At 33.5% G+C, this 21,068-nt stretch overlaps 1 protein-coding gene across 1 annotated transcript; it reads left to right on the forward strand.

The window, feature by feature from the left end:
* The first annotated feature begins 1,709 nt into the window (after window positions 1-1,709).
* LOC134714253 (uncharacterized) lies at window positions 1,710-19,088 on the forward strand. Its single transcript, XM_063575493.1, has 2 exons — window positions 1,710-1,804; window positions 16,836-19,088. Exons 1-2 carry the CDS (start codon window positions 1,740-1,742, stop codon window positions 17,536-17,538), a joined length of 768 nt encoding a protein of 255 aa, XP_063431563.1. The 5' UTR covers window positions 1,710-1,739; the 3' UTR covers window positions 17,539-19,088.
* Window positions 19,089-21,068: the final 1,980 nt, after the last annotated feature.

Genomic DNA, 21,068 nt, shown 5'->3' on the forward strand with positions numbered 1-21,068 from the left:
ATATAGGTTCCAAATGGAAAAACTATTCTGGAATATTATTTCCACAGGGATAAATATTACAGTAGATGTTCCTAACGGAATAAATAGTATAGAATATTTGTTCCGACAGGTACAGGTATTATGACATTGTTTATAATAAAGTTTCCACTGGAACTTCTGTTAGGTGGAACAAATATACGTTGACACATGTCTGTATGAAGTGAACTTTTGAGGTTTTTTAAATAGATGAAGTTTGAAGTTTTCATTTTATAATATAGCAAACACAATACTTTCTTTTTATGTCTACCTGTGCGAATTTCAAACGCGCAATTTAACACCAGTAATGAAAACCTATCATTTATGGGTAGACTTTACATATATAAATTCAGCCGTATTTGACGTGAAACTGTACTTATGTATCCCGTCATACTTTGAACCACACCATTATTATATTTATATTTATTACTTTTACTGTGAAGTCTGTGTTTTTGCTATATCTATGTTACGTGAGTCTGCATTTATGTATGCCGTCATGTACGACAAAATTATTTTTACGTCTACCTGTCCGAATTTCAAACGCGCAATTTTACACCAGTAATGAAAACCTTCTATCATTTATGGGTAGACTTTACATAGATAAATTCAGCCGTATAAGAAAAGCAAAATGAGAATGTTAAATTTGATGTATGCCTTTTTGTGCTTCTTTGTTACATTTGTTGTTTATGTAGTGATATTAAGATGATAACACAATATTGACTGTTGTACCCCTATTTTTGACATTTTTACTCTTTGAGTATGTTTGTTTTGTTCATGCATCGTTGACAATGTAATGGAATTTGATGCGACTGTCATACAAGTGAGAGGTTTAGCTAGCTATAAAACCAGGTTCAATCCACCATTTTCTACATTAGAAAATGCCTGTACCAAGTCAGGAATTAGACAGTTGTTATCAATTTGTTTGATGTGTTTGGACTTTTGATTTTGCCGTTTGATTTTTGATTTTCCTTTTTGAATTTTCCTCGGAGTTCAGTATTTTTGTGTTTTTACTTTTTTCTAAAAAAATGATATATAGTTTTATATTAAATGTTTATTCGTTCACATCTGACATGCAAAATGTTGTTTTTTTAATTCATTGTAATCAGATCTAGATGTAATCATGATTACTTTGCCAATGTAATCATTAATTTAATCAGACACTTTCAGAAATGATGTAATCATAAATTTAATTTAATCATACAAATGACAAAGTAATTGTAATTAAATCAATTACATTGAAAGTAATCAGACCCATCTCTGGTTACTGTGACTTTGTGTTACAAAACAGGATGGACTGCCATATGATTGGTTGAATGCAGTGGTCAGGTGGTCAAATCTTAATAAACAATCATTGAATTTAAATCATTTTTTGTTTCTTTTCAGTTAAATGCTCTTGTCACATTTATTTTTTTAATATCTTATATTTTATTTTGGTTGGGAAGATTAATTAATTTCTTTTTTGGTTTTGAGAAAATTAGTATTTTTATCAATTTTATAGGGTGGTGGAGGGTTAGAAAATTATTTTTTAGTTGGGATGAACAGTCAATAAATTGGTTTAAAAAAAGTAAAAACTTAACAATGATAAATAAGTGGTTACCATGGTAACATTTAAGGATTGTTTCATATTTAATTTTAAGATTGTATTTTTCGTTGACAAATTTTCACCATTGGTTTCAATTTTTGTTTTCAGCCCACATATAGAGAATACAAAAAAAATAAAAAACATGGCAATCAACGAAAGATTAGTAGCAGAAATTAAGGGGAACGGCCTACCTCCAGTTGCTCCACGGTAAGTTATATAATATTATAATCTCTTTTCATAGAAACATAGAAAAATGTCTCAATGAATAAGTAAAACTATCGTACATTTATTGTGACAAGCTGAAATGAGTGCTACACTGTATGTAAGGTCTCTTGATACATAGTTCAAGGGTTCAAAATAAACTCTAGAGGAACACACATACTATATACAGTGTAATCTGACTTATCCCACACCTGAGTATTACTACATCCTGCTTTAACTGACACATTGTCCTAAGGTCCAAATTATGCCGATCCTAGCAGAAAAAAACAGAGTATTCCAACACACTACTTAATCTGACATTTTTGTCCTGGTCCCCCAGAATTTTAGGTAACACAGGATACCCTGTACTGTAAGTTTGGACCATGGTCATTCTCAGGTTAAGTTCCACTAGAAAAGGAGACCTTTGTATTTCGTTTAGTGTTGTATTTTGCCAGATAATAGCTTCACATGTTCCTGGACAAAAAAGTTTAAATCCTATATATACATGTAACAGTCTCAAACTTGTTTATTTCCCTGCAATGTGTCCACAAAATGGTATCTAGACCAAACATGTACAATTTCTTTTCCCCAAATGTGTCCTACCATAATATCTTCACTCAACTTTGTAAGATTTTTTCTTTGCCCAAAAGCAGTCTAATAATTGTTTTCTGCCAAAGCATGTCCACTTTTAAGATGCTGGATCGTCCATAAAATGTTGTCATGTGTAATGTGACATCAGTAATTTCTATAGCAAATTTATGATCTATGACTTGTGGAAGTAGACTCGCATACTAAAAATCAGATCAATATGTGAAAGCATTTAGAATAAAAAAAAATGTCTAATTGTTCATTTGGGGAATAACAGTATGACAGATGAGGATAACTCTATGTGGCCACAACCAAAGTAAGTGGGACCCAGTGATTTTGTTGGCTTTTTTCAAAACTACCTCTACCCTTTTTTATTGGGAAAATATGCGTAATTTTCAACAAATTCGGAAATTTAGAATAAACCATGAATTTGACTGAAACTTCAATTTCCCTTTCAAGAGTCAAACCCTGCTTTGAAATAAGACCACTTTTTGTCAGTGATGATACATAAATAGAACCTCAAATCTGCCCATATAGTCATTTTAGGCATGACAAATGTATAAATGAGTGTTTTTCAGTTTGTAATCATGCACAATTACTACTGAGACTGCACTGTTTGGGGAAAAAGTTGTCTTTTTGTGAATAATTTTTAGCCATTTTTTTTCAAATTGGGATTCTTCTCCAGGGGGAAAAAGCCTTTATTCTCCTCTAATTTAAGGCAAACAATATCACTGGGACCTGAGGTTCAAAAAGTGAATTTAAGCTATTTCAAATTGTCAGCTTTGTCATAACTTGATAAACAAAAGAATAATCAACATTTGTGGTGTGAGCCTAACTTTAGAAAGCATATGGTGGCCTATACTTGATTTACATATCCACTTCATTTAAACTCTGGTGATAAGTTATCTAATGAGCATTCATACCACTTCTCCTTATTAATATATTGATAAAACTGAGAAAAAAAATAATAAAATCATGTGAACTTTGTAATATAGTGTTATATATCTTGGCAGTGCCCACACTTTTTATTTGACCTTCTATTTTGCTTCAAATTAAAAAAATCCCTTAACAAGCTACTATACATTCTGCCGATTCTGCAGTGTCCACAAATATTCACTGCCAGGAAACATTACATTCGCTTTGTGGTTCAATTAAGTTTTTTAAATTTATTAAACTATCCTGGATTTCTACCAAACTTGGACAGAAGCTTGTTTATGATCCTAAGATAGTATCCAGAACTAAATATTAAACAAATACAATCCCATTTTCCAATATTTTACTTATAAATGGACTTCAATAAACTAATATTACTATCCTGGAATTGTACCAAACTTGGAAAGCTTGTTTATCATCATAAGAAAGTATTTAGAAGTAAATTTTGTAAAAATAAAATTCCATTTTTTCCACATCTATAATACTAAAATTACGAGGTCCAATTTGTCAGCCGTCATCACGTAAATACGAAGAATCAAAGAATTCAACTTTATATATAACTTATATATTACAAAGGTGTAGATTAAAAATTACACCACTCAATGTCCTTTTGTTTCCCACGTAATTAATATTGCCAATAATTAAGAAGTTCCGAGTCGAGTCCGATACCGATACCAATAGTATATTCACCTGTTACCTATAACCTTATCTGTACGTTCCATATCTGTCGGGCACACCACCAAATGGTGTGTTCAGGATTGACACTATTAAATTGTCAAATTGATACCTATTGTAGTATTTTAATCAGTTAGACTTCCTAAAATAACAATACGAATACTAAAAATAAGGCGTATAGGTACAATTTTCAATTTGTTAGTGGGCATGACGTAAAACAGCGAATCAAGAATTCAACTTTATCTAAATCTAATATAGGACAATGCTGCTGATAAAAAATACTCCATTCCTGAACCTTTTGTTTTCCAAATAATTAATATTACCAATAATTGATAAGTTCCAGTTCGACGAGTTCAAACAGAAAGATTTGAAAGCAGAGAAAACTGTGTATCCTTTAACAGGTCGAGAACTCTAGATTTTCTGACGTCAGAATATATTTGCATAGTAATGTCCAAAACACAAGGCCAATATGGCCTTGAAAAACTGACCAATCGACTCAATGAACTACAATGCATTGTGGGCTACTACGAGTAAACTACTACTTAAAACACGTGGAATTAGTGGGAAAACAGTCAGCTAATATATTGTCTGGGACTCTCATTACCAAAGTTTTTATTTTGCAAATATATTTAATTTAAAATATATAACGTAATCTTCAATTTGCATGCTCAGATTAAAAAAATATTGTTTATTGGCTTCACAATTCGACTTTCTTTTTCGCCTTGCAAAAGTAGTTGAACCGGTTTTGTGCATTGTTATGAATTGAACCTGCATCAATTTCACGACGTGACACAGTGAAATATCAAATGAAGTAACCACTGTCCAGTAAGAAAATCATTTGAGCTCTTTTAAACCTGTATAATGTCATTCCAAAATCATTTCTGCATAGAAAAACACGGAAACTTTCATTGAAACACTTTTTTCTGTACTGAATGTGTATTTTTTTCAAGTTATCAGAACCTGAACTAATAGTTAGAACATCACGATATTCAGTATGCTAAATAAATATGTTATGAAAGCGGCAGGGGTGGATCCAGCCATTTAAAAAAAGGGGGCCTAACCCTGGACAAAAGGGGAGGGGTTCAAACTACATGTCCCCATCCAAATGCACTGATCGTCCTAAAATGGGGGTCCATCCCCCGGAACCCCAGCCCTTTTGGATCCGCCACTGAGCGGGTACGGTATATAGCTCAATACATATTTTATAGTTTCATCCATCGATAATATCCGTTTGTTGCTAATTTTATCACAAAATATACCTCAGAGGGTTTTTTTTTGTCGTTCGGCTGCTGTCCTGTTGACATATGTAAAATATCTCCAATATTAAAAGTCTCTGGATCATAGTGGGTGCCATATTACCTATTATTTTTTTCTTTCTAAAACGTGCTTTGTATATAGAAATAAGAAGATGAGATATGAGTGCCAAATGAGACATCTTTCCAAAAAAGACATAATTTAGTAAAGTAAGCAGTCATAGGTTCAATGCTAAAAAGTAAGCTATTAATGACCCAAAAATTACTTGTGTAAAACAATCCAAACAAAAAAAACCCAAAAAAAACCGGCCCAATTAAATATAATAAAAGGACAAGAAATCTATTCCATTAAAAAATATATATTGTATAGGAGCCTGTATTTCAGTGGTTGTTGTTTGTTTATTTGTTACACATTTGCTTTTCGTTCATTTCTTTTATATAATTAAGGCCGTTAGTTTTCTCGTTTGAATTTTTTTACATTGTCATACCGGGGCCTTTTATAGCTGACTATGCGGTATAAGCTTTGCTCATTGTTGATGGGTGTACGGTGGTCTATAAATGTTAATTTATGTGTCTTTTTGGTCTCTTGTGGACAGTTGTCTCATTGGCAATCATACCACATCTTTTTTATTATAGATCCAACGCCGCAATTTTCACAAAACATATCAAAGTTTCCACCTTGTCGAACATACATATGGATAAATTCATTACAGCTTATTTCCGAATGCATGTAGAGCAACACTTTGTGTAGCTTGCTTGCTTTGTTTGTATATTGTACAAAATATAAAATATACAAGTTAAATTATGCCTATATACATATACTTTTTAAAGATGTCAATCTTATTTTCAAAGCTTGTATAAACAACTATGCAAACAAAGCAAGCAAGCCAACAAAAGTTTTACTTCGCAGGTATGAGAAATCAGCTGTAATATTTTTATTCAGTTTGGCAAATGTCCGATCGAGCCCGTTAAAAAACTAACATTCTGAAACTACAGTTGCTGACTTCACTACCTTCAAAACAAAGGGAACAGTTTGGAAGTCCCATATACTGAAATGTGACAAAAAAATACATATAGATTTTGTTAACACTACCATGTATGTAAATATTTCTTCGCCTTTTTACGAACACAAAATTCAAGGATCCCACATTTGCCGCTTTAATTATTTATACGAACATTTCTGTACTCGTGAATATCAGCACCGGCTGTTATCGACGGCTTACTTTACACTATTGAGTTTTTCTCATGGGTAATTGTGTTTTTTCGCTGTTGTTTCGTTCTTGTCTCACTCTGGTAGACAAATACATGAAATATCTGTGCCATCATCAAACATGTTAATGGCTATATATCGGGTAATTCAAACCCTTTTTTCTTCGCATAGAAACAACTCTTCTTTAATCTGAGCATGGAAATAATACTTTATATCACGAACTATGAATGAGGATACATAAAATGAAAAACTAAGCGAAATTGTGAATCCCGCATTGCACGGAAAAATGTGTTGTATTTCAGTAAATAACACGTGTTCTTGGTTGATTGTAAACACGTAGTAGTCCATCATGCATTGTGACTCATTTAGTGGATTGGTCAAAAACCTAGGTAAAAATGAATTGCGTCACATGTAAATAAACAATTACATGTGCGAGAACATAAGTATGCTAATTTATGCATTTCCATATAAGGTAGTGGTCCTGACCTGTTTAATCAGCATGACTATGCGCAAAGTTATATACTTGAATTCAGTCACGGACCTGCGATTTCACGGGTGTGTTCTAGTTTTACTTATAAACGGACTTAATTTTTCTGCCAGAAACATTGAACATTCACTCTCAGTCTGTGGTTATTTTTTTTTTTTAAAGTCATATGTCAAACCTCAAATTAAAAAAAATGAAGCATATGTTTTTTTCTAACAAAATGGATAGTTTTCATTATTAAACTTATGTACATATACTTTTTTCTGATGAAAATTCTTTGATTTGTCCACATTCAGAAGAAGTTTACTTTTTTAACTCACCTGGCAAATTGACATAAACTCTCTTTCGATTTTTATAAATTTGAGATTTTTCATTTCCATGTTATGAAGTTTTATCCTCAAAAAAAGGGAGATTTTCCAGTTTTCGGACAATCACTCAAAAATGATTCCATCAACTTTAATGAAAATTTGGTGAGATGTTTATATCTATTGACGTATGCTACGGGCATAACATGAGCATGCTTATAACACAACTCTATTTATGTTTTTTTCAAAGGGTCAAAGTTAACATTGTGTCAAAATTTTATGAAAATTAAACAAGCCAAATTAATTTTAGTCAAGGTCTTGGGTACAAGCTTAAGGGGACTTTACTCGGGCATATGTAGAAGTTTTGTGTTCAAATGTCTTAATACATGTATAAGCAGACATGGGGATCAACAAATGCCCAAAATAACATGTAAATTAAAGATACTTATCTGTTTTGAAATCAACAACTGTTGACCTCTAGAGGTTAAGTTATTTGTTTTGTAGTGTTGCTGTTTCATTGTTGTTCACCCGTTATTTTTTTTTATTGATTAGCTGAAGATAGACCCGTTCCCCATGATACATTAATTGAAATTAAAAAATCAACTGTTTTTTTTTTATATAGGGGAAACTTAATTTTTATAAGCCTGTTTACAGGACGTATTATGGTATACCATCCCCCAAGTCCGGTCAGAAGGGGGACGTTAAATCGATGCCTCCTGTAAAGAGAGTGCCACACTCTAAATTGCACGTTAAGAACCCTTGCAACAACTCTTTGAGGGGTCAGTAGGTAGCTTGTTGCAAGGCTAAATTTCTGTCCCTATCCAATATAGCCTCATTTTCCAGTGGCAGTCCAAATTTCCCCGATCATCATCCTAGATGACCTCTATTTAAACTACCTACCTATTGTATTTATTGTTAACTTGTTCTCGTCCTGAATATGCATGAAATATTTGCCACTGGACGTTAAGCAACCAACAATCAATCAATGGTATACCATTGTCCGTCCGTCTGTCCATCCTTCATCAACATATGGACATTAACTCTAAAACAGCACAGTGTATTACACAACAGCAAGAAATCTTTAATTGAATATAATAGAGATTATAAAAATTTCATATTTTCAATAATCTGGTTTAATTCAATCAAATATTTGTGTGGGTGTGTGGGTGTTCCAGCCTGTAGCTTATTGCCATATTCGGCATGGCCATAGAGGGCGCTCGCAGCTTGAATCAGAATTTTGGAATTCCCGTATCAGCTTGAATTAGAATTTTGGAATTCCCGAATCGGGCACTTGTTAATTTGCTGTCGACTAGAAAGCAGGTGTTACACAAATTAGTTAAACTTTTAAAAGAAAAAGAAAAGATGCCAAACAAGAGAAATGCCGTAGGATCGCCATCAAGGGCCATGGGAAAGAAGAGAAGAACGGCTAACAGGACAGGCGGACAGATAATGCAGAACGAGGAAATAACCCAAAAGAAGGACGGAGCTGGCCGGAGAAGAATTGCAAAGAAAACCCAAGGGGTCGGACACGTGGTGGCAGAAGGACCGGTGGAAACTACTGATTTTTCATCAGGTAATGAGTCGGAGGAGGATGCACGAGTGTTCACCTCTTTAAGGCACGACCCGTTACACAAAAACTTTGAAATTGCAAATAATTCCATTGATTTCACTCCTTCACAAGAATCTAGCATTCATGACACAGTGGGGGAACACGTGCCTTTTAAAATTAAGGAAAAAATTTGGGAGGGAAAGTTTATTGAGCTGCATTCTCTTTTGAGAACGCAAAAAGCAATGGAAGAGGTGGACGAGGGCGATTTGAAATTAAAAAGGGGAAAAATTTGCATTGAAAAAAGATCGTCGAGTGTTAATTTGTCCATAAATGAATGGACTTCAGCATTCATGGTTTTTATGAGTGTCTACATTGAGAAATACTGCACACGGGCACAGGAATTGTTAAAATATATGCGCGATATAAGACTAGCGGCAACGAGGTCAGAAAACTGGGCCACCTATGACGAGCAATTTAGGCTAAAAATAGAGAAGAATCCAAATTTATCTTGGGGAAATATACACGGTGAATATTGGCTATTACACATCACATCTCCCATAGTACAAAACAGCGTGTCAGTGCAATCACAGGGTTAAAGGACAAATACACAACATCCGCTAATCTGATGATTATAAATTCCTAACTGTCAGTATTAATTATAAGCCGATTCAACTATAAATTAGTGATAACGTATAATGTAAACATAACCAGACAAGGTCGTTAAACACTTCCATTTGTTTGTTGTTAACATAACAATCCTCCCCCTTTTAATTAAGAAGATCAAGATAAACAAGATTAATCTCTAGTGAATGAAAGCAATAAATTCACTTTGCACTCAATTGAACTAAATAGCTACATGTCAAGTTTTAATGTTCAATTATGAAATCCTAAACCTACAGTTATATCACTGCACTAACTTAACCACAATTAGTTACAGTCATATATGTTTTCAATTCTGGTGCCTTTCTTACTCTTTATGTGCGGTGCATAACTATAGTATCATTAGCATCTACTTCAATTGTTTTCGGTTATTTTAGTTTGTTCGGATTCATTCTTATTTTCAGATTTTTCGGTATCGCAAGTGAATTACATGTTGGTTAGGTTATTAATTCAGTGTAAATATCAGATATGGTAATTTCAAGTATGTTTGGTATGTTTTTATTTTCCTGCGGTATGAAGTTACGAATCTGAAAAATATGTCACTTCTAGATAAGTTACTGTTACGAGTTTATGAACGATAGCTCCTTGTTTCCACTTGTTATTGTCTCTATAGTCTCTTTAAGATTTGAACTCCCTACTGGATGCAAAAAGAATATTTGTTTTTACCATCTCCCCATTTTATTATTATTCTCTGTGGAGCTATTGATTTGAAATATTTAGAATTGACATCAAATGGTTTAATTGAAAATGAAAAAAATGGTCTACCCTACGTAACCAGGCTTTATTTAAAAAGGTTATTATAATATGGCCTTTATTGCTACAGTGCGATACTGGCATGTTGCACCCTTGAATGTGGGTGCAATAATAGAACAGAACAGAAAAAGAGTGATTTAGTGGCCAACAAAATCTTTGTTACGGAAAAGAGGGGTAAAGCTATATTACATGAGAACATTAGGGCAAGTGAAGTGTCTTTATACAAAACAAATGGAACTTATTTGTCACAAACTGGAAATCAGGTTTTTCTTGAATAATATACAAGGGTTTGTGTAGGGGGGAGTCGGTCCTACGCACAACATAATCAACTTTTCCTTAGAGTCAATAAAGAAAATTTTGTGGAGGTGAGAACCCATGTCAGATTTGGAAGCTGACTTGGGCTCTCATGTGGCGGTCCAGGGAGACTGGTAGTGATTGGGGGATTATTTCACTCGGCCCTTGCTCTGGGCCTGACAAGTTATAAAATTTGCAGGTTTGGAAAATGTGGTTAGTGGTAACGGTGTGGTCTACAGATGGGTGACTCTGGGACCTCCTCCACCTCATCTCATAGAGGGGAGGCCTACACCTGCCAACAGGTGGGGCGCTAACTGGAGCATTGGTAATACGAGTGTTTTCCCCGGTCACTCCCCATGGTAGGTGGTGGTGTAACCGTGTTTAACTACCAGGGGTTTTATGACACTATGTCAACATAGGTCAGCTGATAGCCATTGTGTGTAGGTAATCAGTAGTCACCCTGGCGCCTCAACAAAATATCATAGAATACTCTGTAGCCAAAGTATTGCCAAAAAGTAAAAAATGTATATTCTAGTCATGAAAATGTAAATACAAGTTGGTGTAATAAAATGTATGTTTAATTCAAAGGATTGTTTTTGTATAAGTTGTATATGAATTACAGAGGATGGAACCTCTACACAAATGAGTATAATATACAGAAAGTCTTTAGTTAGTATTTGGTATTTGTGAATTATAATTCACAACAGAAAAAGGGAGACAACTCTTGATTAAGTTTTAATATGTTTAGAAAATACGTCAACAACTCTGGATCGTTGTTTTTCATCTCATTGTTATTCGTTCAGTATTGAAATAGGGTCTTCATATATGAGTATTGCAATTAATAGAGATTATAAAAATTTCATATTTTCAATAATCTGGTTTAATTCAATCAAATATTTGTGTGGGTGTGTGGGTGTTGCAGCCTGTAGCTTATTGCCATATTCGGCATGGCCATAGAGGGCGCTCGCAGCTTGAATCAGAATTTTGGAATTCCCGTATCAGCTTGAATTAGAATTTTGGAATTCCCGAATCGGGCACTTGTTAATTTGCTGTCGACTAGAAAGCAGGTGTTACACAAATTAGTTAAACTTTTAAAACCCGCCCGCCCTCCCTATGAGAATAGTTGCTGCTGTTTTTGTTTTATATTTTCAGGCATCTGTTTGCTGTATTTGATTGGCATATTATGGTTACCAGTATCCAAGCAGAACCTTCATAGTATTGGACCAATACAGGATAATTTCGAATAAACTTGCGTTTCTATGAATTGGACATTTCCGTTATTAAGCACTTTATTAACATATTATGGACTATTGTGATTTGAGCATCCAGCATTAATTTTAGTTTTTATTAATTAACAATTATATTAATTGGAACAAAAACATGACATTTTAAAAAAATCAATTATCTTCTTTTATCCTAAGGCGCAGAGTCAATTTTGAATGGGGGGAGGTCCAGGGAGACTGGTAGTGATTGGGGGATTATTTCACTCGGCCCTTGCTCTGGGCCTGACAAGTTATAAAATTTGCAGGTTTGGAAAATGTGGTTAGTGGTAACGGTGTGGTCTACAGATGGGTGACTCTGGGACCTCCTCCACCTCATCTCATAGAGGGGAGGCCTACACCTGCCAACAGGTGGGGCGCTAACTGGAGCATTGGTAATACGAGTGTTTTCCCCGGTCACTCCCCATGGTAGGTGGTGGTGTAACCGTGTTTAACTACCAGGGGTTTTATGACACTATGTCAACATAGGTCAGCTGATAGCCATTGTGTGTAGGTAATCAGTAGTCACCCTGGCGCCTCAACAAAATATCATAGAATACTCTGTAGCCAAAGTATTGCCAAAAAGTAAAAAATGTATATTCTAGTCATGAAAATGTAAATACAAGTTGGTGTAATAAAATGTATGTTTAATTCAAAGGATTGTTTTTGTATAAGTTGTATATGAATTACAGAGGATGGAACCTCTACACAAATGAGTATAATATACAGAAAGTCTTTAGTTAGTATTTGGTATTTGTGAATTATAATTCACAACAGAAAAAGGGAGACAACTCTTGATTAAGTTTTAATATGTTTAGAAAATACGTCAACAACTCTGGATCGTTGTTTTTCATCTCATTGTTATTCGTTCAGTATTGAAATAGGGTCTTCATATATGAGTATTGCAATTAATAGAGATTATAAAAATTTCATATTTTCAATAATCTGGTTTAATTCAATCAAATATTTGTGTGGGTGTGTGGGTGTTGCAGCCTGTAGCTTATTGCCATATTCGGCATGGCCATAGAGGGCGCTCGCAGCTTGAATCAGAATTTTGGAATTCCCGTATCAGCTTGAATTAGAATTTTGGAATTCCCGAATCGGGCACTTGTTAATTTGCTGTCGACTAGAAAGCAGGTGTTACACAAATTAGTTAAACTTTTAAAACCCGCCCGCCCTCCCTATGAGAATAGTTGCTGCTGTTTTTGTTTTATATTTTCAGGCATCTGTTTGCTGTATTTGATTGGCATATTATGGTTACCAGTATCCAAGCAGAACCTTCATAGTATTGGACCAATACAGGATAATTTCGAATAAACTTGCGTTTCTATGAATTGGACATTTCCGTTATTAAGCACTTTATTAACATATTATGGACTATTGTGATTTGAGCATTTAGCATTAATTTTAGTTTTTATTAATTAACAATTATATTAATTGGAACAAAAACATGACATTTTAAAAAAATCAATTATCTTCTTTTATCCTAAGGCGCAGAGTCAATTTTGAATGGGGGGAGGTCCAGGGAGACTGGTAGTGATTGGGGGATTATTTCACTCGGCCCTTGCTCTGGGCCTGACAAGTTATAAAATTTGCAGGTTTGGAAAATGTGGTTAGTGGTAACGGTGTGGTCTACAGATGGGTGACTCTGGGACCTCCTCCACCTCATCTCATAGAGGGGAGGCCTACACCTGCCAACAGGTGGGGCGCTAACTGGAGCATTGGTAATACGAGTGTTTTCCCCGGTCACTCCCCATGGTAGGTGGTGGTGTAACCGTGTTTAACTACCAGGGGTTTTATGACACTATGTCAACATAGGTCAGCTGATAGCCATTGTGTGTAGGTAATCAGTAGTCACCCTGGCGCCTCAACAAAATATCATAGAATACTCTGTAGCCAAAGTATTGCCAAAAAGTAAAAAATGTATATTCTAGTCATGAAAATGTAAATACAAGTTGGTGTAATAAAATGTATGTTTAATTCAAAGGATTGTTTTTGTATAAGTTGTATATGAATTACAGAGGATGGAACCTCTACACAAATGAGTATAATATACAGAAAGTCTTTAGTTAGTATTTGGTATTTGTGAATTATAATTCACAACAGAAAAAGGGAGACAACTCTTGATTAAGTTTTAATATGTTTAGAAAATACGTCAACAACTCTGGATCGTTGTTTTTCATCTCATTGTTATTCGTTCAGTATTGAAATAGGGTCTTCATATATGAGTATTGAAATTAAATTCAATTCATTATAACCAATTTCAAGTTCTTTGACTGCATTTATTCAGAAACCTATAATATGTCAAATATTTAATTACAATCTAAATTCAGACCTGTATCAAGCTTGAATATTATTTCCATTTTTGCCCCAACTGTTCAGGGTTGGACCTCTGCAAGTGTATACCCAGTTGTTCTCAGCAAAGCATTTTATTTCCTTATAGAGGAAACATTAAACAATAGAATTGGTAATGATTCAATGAGAGTATTTCATTTTTATAAATTGCACAGAAAAATAACAAATAAAAAGACGATAGGGGTCACATGCCTTACTTTTTTTGAAGAATTTAATTTGTCCTGTAAATTTTAATACAATTATCTCCCCTTGATTTTAAAAGGATTTTTCTGAAAAAAAGACACTTATTTTTTTGATAGTTAAAACCTTTATTTCAAGTTTTGGAATTACCATTAAACTTACAAATTTCATGTATAGTAAGAGACTCCCCTTCTTTTTCTGTCAATTATAAGGGAGCTACCATTTGATTTTTATGGGGGGGCTAGGATGAAATTTTAAAAAAATAGGCAGGACAGGAGTTTTTAGTAAAAAAAAGTCAGGATGAGACACTTGCAAAAAAAAAAGTCAGGATGACAATTTATGTAAAAAAAGTCAGGATAAACTAAAAAAAAAAAAGCAGGACCGGATAGAGTGAAAAATAAAAAGGCAGAACAGAGATTACAACTAGAAAAAAATGCAGGAGAAAATTTTTCATCCTAGCCCCCCCCGATAAAAATCAAATGGTAGCTCCCTAAGTAAATATTGTGTATACTGTGGATTCAGTATTATTCGTTGGATACAAGTTTTTGTGGTTTTGTAGCTAACATTGCACCACAAATTACAAATTTTCTATAGGGTTTGCCTGGAAAGACTCAGGAAAAACCAAGAAATCAAATATCCATGAAAAAGCAAGTTTTCCTTAATCCATGAAAATCGATACCCACTAAAATAAATAAATCCACAGCTACATTAACATATTAGAATTTTAAAGTTAGCAGTTAAACTTCCTTGTTTGGTTCTCCAAATGTTTTGATTAGATTGCCTCTGATGAGTAATTGTGTGGATAAAACAGTGTTTTTATCATGTGGTTCCCCTTTAAAATGTTTGCCTCATAAACAGCTGTATGATCAGAATTGGAAATGTTAAAGAATGCTTACATAAAGGTTCCTGATTGTTTTTCCAGCCATTTTTTTATATTATCTAGAAATAAATGGTATGATTGCCATTAATACAAATATTAACCCCTTAGAATAAAGATAGCTGGACTATTAATACATGTAATAGGTCTCTTTTTACATATGACCTTCAAAAAACAACAAAATCCTATGCTGAAGTGTTATATCTCTGAAAGTCCAAGATGACAAAATATGAAACAGTTTTGTTGAATAGCCTGATTAAGACTGTAACACTATGAATTAGAAACAATGAACATCACAGGATTAAAGATTTTTTAAGATGTAGTGTGGGTTGGAAGGTTTTGGGAAAGACATGTTCTGGCCAGTGGTCAAAACTGAAAATAGAATTAACATGAATATTCTTTCCAAACAAATGCAGGATACAGCTGTTTACTAAAATAAAAAGGAAGAATTGTGTTAGCAAAATAACATAAATATGCAAAAAATAACATGAATATTCTTTCCAAACAAATGATATTTATCCAGTGCACTCTTGACAGTTAAATTTTAAATATTAAAAATGCTCGGGCGAGCCTCACATTTTAAATTGAAAATTAGCTGCCTCGAGTAGATAAATATCATATCACACTTGATGGTTTATAATTATAGCTAAATCAATTACCAGATTAATGAAATATGTCAATTTCTTGAAAATTTATGTACAAAAGAGGGAAGAAAGATACCAGAGGGACAGTCAAACTCATAAATCGAAAATAAACTGACAACACCATGGCAAAAAATAAAAAAGACAAACAAACAATAGTACACATGACACAACATAGAAAACTAAAGAATAAGCAACACGAACCCCACCAAAAACTAGGGGTGATCTCAGGTGATCTGGAAGGGTAAGCAGATCCTGCTCCATATGTGGTACAAGTGTTTACATGACATCACAAGTAAGACAAATTGGGACTTGCCACAAACTTGAATGAAAACTTGTTAATATTAGAAAGGAGATAATATAACTGGTATGTTGACAAAAGACTAGAACTTTAAACATCAAAGTGACCTTTCTGACTTTGATATTTAGTATGTGGAGCTCTCAGGCTCTGTTTTCAATTCGCCTTTTCAGAATCTAAAGAACTATGGGTAATCTAATTGTTCATACACCAAAGTGAAATATCATCACATCATTGGTTAAATTTCAGTTGTTTAGGATGTTTTTAACCAATCAAGACGCTTTGGTGTACGCTTTTGAAAGTATTACCCAAAATGCATTAGATTCTGAAATGACCAATTGTCTAAAATGAGTTGGAAAACAGGACGATTTCTCAACTAGTTTTTCTGCCTGTTTTTTAAATGTCGATGCTTTAAAAAAACATGCATGAAAATTTGAAAAAAGACCTATACCTTACTTGCTCCTTGAACTATGAAATCTAATTTTCTGAAACAGTGAACATTTTCTATTTATTTTCTTTGTCACTGTAAATTCAGAATTTGTGATTTTTTTAAAATAAATAGTTTGGTACTTTCTTAAAAAATCACAATTATAAATTGATGTAATAATTTCTGAACTTACAGTATCTCAATGACGTTGTTTCATAATCAATTTGACATGTGAATGTTATATTAAAAGAAGTGGGAAAGCAGAATATGTATCATATCAATATATTATATTTCAGTGTGAGGACCTACGTGGACAACCAGATGAACAGGCGTCTCCGACGAGTTGGTATGCCATACGGCTATGTGGCTCCACGACTAGAGGCACCACGATGCTCCCGTCGTCTTTTAGGGTTGGAGCCAGAACCAGTCCCTGTCCCAGTTGCCTCTCCTGAGCTGCCAAGAAATGATCAACCTGAACATTTCGATGCAGTTGTACCTCGGGCACGATTATTCTCTGTCATGGTTCCTGAAGCAGCTATTCAAATTGCTGATGACGAGGATGATATGGTCGAGGAGGAGCTCTCGGTTCTGGAGTCAACTCTGGAGGAGGAAGAGGTCATCGAGCTGTCTGTGCTGTGTGGTATAGACACAACGGTGGAGGACCCAGCCGACTGGTTCCTTGAGGAGACTGTGTCTTGCCTGCCAACAGAGGAGGAGACTGTTGTGTTCGAGGAGGTAGTGGACGAGGATGCAACAACCAACCATGCTGAAGAGACTCCAGTCACTCCAGTCACACCGTATGTTGTTATAGGTAATGATGTAGGTGTTCCTTTGGACGGGGAGGTGATCCCTGCTCCAGTGGTTGAGGTTGCTCCTGTCCCTGAGGCAGCTGGGAGGTTTGCTGGGTGGAGACAGGTGGCTAGTAGAGTGCTAGGCTGCCTTGTTCCTTCATACCAAACTGTCTTGAAGCTGTCTAGTTTTTTGGTTAATTTTTGGTAAAAACATTTACATTTTGTATGTTTTCTTTAAAAAAAAATTGGAAAAATATAAATTTTTGCTTTAGTTTAAAAAAAAGTTTGAAAATATAAATTTTTGTTTTAGTTTAAAAAAAAAAATGTTTGGAAAAGTTAATTTTTGAAACTAGATTTTTGTTATGATTTTTGTATGGTCATTCAGTTTATTTTTGAAAGATTTTCATTCTTTGCTATTTAATAAGTAACACAATTTCTTCAAAACTTCAAAATGAGTGTTTTAATAATTTTGGCTATTTAATCATTAAAGTTTTATGAAAATAATTTGTTTTTTATTTAAATGAAAGTTTTTAATGTTTAATTTACTTAACTTGGAAATTCAAAAAGAGTGTGTGTCTGTCTTTTTGTAACCACTGTTCTTTTTATCCAACACATGTTAAGCTTACAGGCTGCACAACTGTCAAAATGGATCACCATAATTATCAGTCGGGTCAAGGTCAATCAGTATAGATATTCAATCATTTTCTTTAAAGTTTGGTCATATGTTAGAGGTTAAAGGTTCAGGTCAACATTGGCAAGAATAGAATGGTCATTACTCCTTTAAAGGGTAGAGGTCTACTAGATTAAAGATCAAACTATTTGTAAGAATGGTTATTTGCATGGTCAAAGATATGCACTGCAGGTCAAGGTCAATGTTTACTTCTACAGAATGATTATATCTGTTAGCAGGATCACAGATATGATTAATTGCTTAAAAGCAACAAGCACATGTAAGAAGTATATTCCTGCTAAACAGCTTTAAATATATGTGTACCTATTTTCACAAAATTTATCCCATCCCCAAGGGTTGACTGGGGTATAGAAATATGGTCATCCCTTGGTCTTCTTCTGACCGGCAGTAAAACGCTTGCCAAAATTTAGCCACCGTTTAGTTAATACATAGCCACATCCTGTTAAAATTTGAATTTAAAAGTTGCATCTAATACCAGAGTTACTTTTAACCTGAAGTGTGACAGACGAACATACGAACAGACCGACAAACAGACGACTGGGTAAGACCAGAAATCATAAGGTCCATGTATGGGGCATAAAAATCCAGCATAACAGTGCAACATTCCATTTCGCTTTTGAAATTTTTATGAAAAATACAAAATATTTCCTTTGACTCAGTTAAAATATTTAAATTGTCACCACCCTTTAGAAAGAAAATGAACATTAAAGTCCCCTACATAAATTTCATAGTTTAAATAAAGGGAATTTTTTTTTTCAGCAATTTTTACTTCTGGATGAAAGGATAAAATTACCACTTCTGGTGAGCATTTATAAAAAGTAACAGATCAGAAGTAAAACAAAAAATGAAAATATCACTTATTTCCTATTAAACATCCTAAAAATTTCGCATTTGTTCATTTTAACCTTGACCACTCTTTTAATATTTAATAAAATATTAAATAAGGTTTCTGTATCTTAATTTGGCAGCTTCTGATAAATTAAAGAATATATTTGGTATACATCAATGAGGGGTACTTAACAAACAACAAAAACAAGGCGTCTTTAGGTCAACATAGTCTTCAACAAAGATCGCATCTATACAATATGTTTAGTGTTTATAGTTCAAAATTAGTTGACAAAATTTACTAAATATATAAATATGTGTTAAAAGAAAAAAGTCAACAAAATTTATGACTAAATATCTATAAACACATTCTGTTTCAACTTGTCAATATTCTGATTTGTCAAATATGGAGGGTATGCAAGAATCTGCTTAATAACACCTCCTTAAAATTTAGATAACTGAGGTTTCTCCCTATATCTTAGAAAAAATTGACACATGTTGATGCAAATCGTGTCCTTACGTATTTTCAGCTATTTTCTTAGAAGTACACGATTGCAAATGTGCATATACTATTTTGTTAGTCTGAGGGTTTCGGTCTCTGTTTGGAAAAATATATTAGGCACAATGGGTACTTGCTTCCATTTGTGTAATCTGAAGCTTTTATTTAGCATGTTCAAAAACAAAATAAATGAGAATATACGTTTTATTCAAACTGTTAAATTGTGACTATTTTTTTTAATGAAAATCTGTTTGTCCCAGTTATCTGTATGAATAAAAACTGCATATGTGACACCATAGTCATGACTGAATTCAGTCATCTTGCACTTCTACTTTCATCTTAATTTATTTGAATATTCAATTGATAATACATTAAAAATTAGAGATTGGTAGCAGTTGGGTGTGTGCAATATCCTACACAACAAGTTAAATGCTCTGAGGGGTATATACAGTTTTTACATAAGAAAACTGTTGAATGAATTCAGTCAATTTACAATTAAACATCAAGAATCATCTTCCTTTTTTCAAAACTAGATTATAGTATTATAGAAAAAAATTCCAAGTTGATTCTAAATATACATATTAATGTTAACAATAACGAAAATCTTGACTGAATTCAGTCACTGGCACCACTATTTATTGACATTATAAAGTACATGGTTTGTGCAGTAGAAATATCTATACAATATATACAAACACATTTTAAATCTAAGTCTATGACTGAATTCAGTCACATACTATTATCGTTCTGTCTTATACATTATGGTATTTTCCCTGTTTGTATCCACACCATAGGTGTTTAATAAGTGATCTTGTAGTTTTCAGACATCAAAACAGTTGGTCTATATTCCTATTGACTGTTTATTATTCCTTGAAAACTTCTTTAAGCGTAGTAAGGTAATCTTCTGATGTTACTACTAATAGGAGGTGTACTTCTATCATAATCAGCAACATATTCTTTTTAGAAACAGTCTTATATAGACAATCCCAATATCAGTAGCGTTGATAGCAAAACAGAAATATATAGCCACGACTGGGTCAAGATCGATTGGTAGCGATGCTTGTGATAAACTGTCTTTTTCGTTATGATTAGTGAGGCTGCTATTTATAAAAAAAACTGCAACTATGATTAAATATTTTCTTCTCTTATTTATCTTGCTCTCTATATTATTTTATTCTCAATTAATTGTCAATCTTAAAGTTGTCCATTGCTGATAAAGCTTCTTCTACCTACAAAGAAATTTTATCTTTAAATTTGATGTTATTTGTGCATATATTATACAATCAACGACTATAAAGATACTAGTTATCTTAACATATGAATATCTATACCTTTATCATGTTCATTTATTAAATGCAAGTAAAATTAAGCTTTGAAAATAATTATTAGAATTTGGATAGGTTGTTTTAAGATGACACACTTAACCATGTTTACATCAAATAAAATTGACATGTGGCTTAGAGTTAGAGATGAACCACAATATTCTTCTTTTATATTCACTGAAGAAGGAACAAATACTTACATACAAATTTGCACCTGAATATGACCAATCTAAGAACTTCATACGTTTTTTTGTTTTTTTTAATTTGAGAAATTAAAGAGAAATAATTGATAACTTTTCGGTCTACATTATATTAATCCAAAGATCTGTATACTTTTTGGTTTTGATTCAAAATATTAATTTAGAGATATTGAGTTTGTTTTTTTAAGGGGGGAGGGGGTT

Source organism: Mytilus trossulus, chromosome 4 (assembly GCF_036588685.1).
Source record: "Mytilus trossulus isolate FHL-02 chromosome 4, PNRI_Mtr1.1.1.hap1, whole genome shotgun sequence".
Lineage (NCBI taxonomy): Eukaryota > Metazoa > Mollusca > Bivalvia > Mytilida > Mytilidae > Mytilus > Mytilus trossulus.

Excerpts from the sequence above, each read along its gene's own strand:
- LOC134714253 (XM_063575493.1), top strand. The coding sequence starts at position 1,740 with ATGGCAATCAACGAAAGATTAGTAGCAGAAATTAAGGGGAACGGCCTA. Across the intron at positions 1,805-16,835 it reads CTACCTCCAGTTGCTCCACG|TGTGAGGACCTACGTGGACA; the intron begins GTAAGTTATATA and ends ATTATATTTCAG.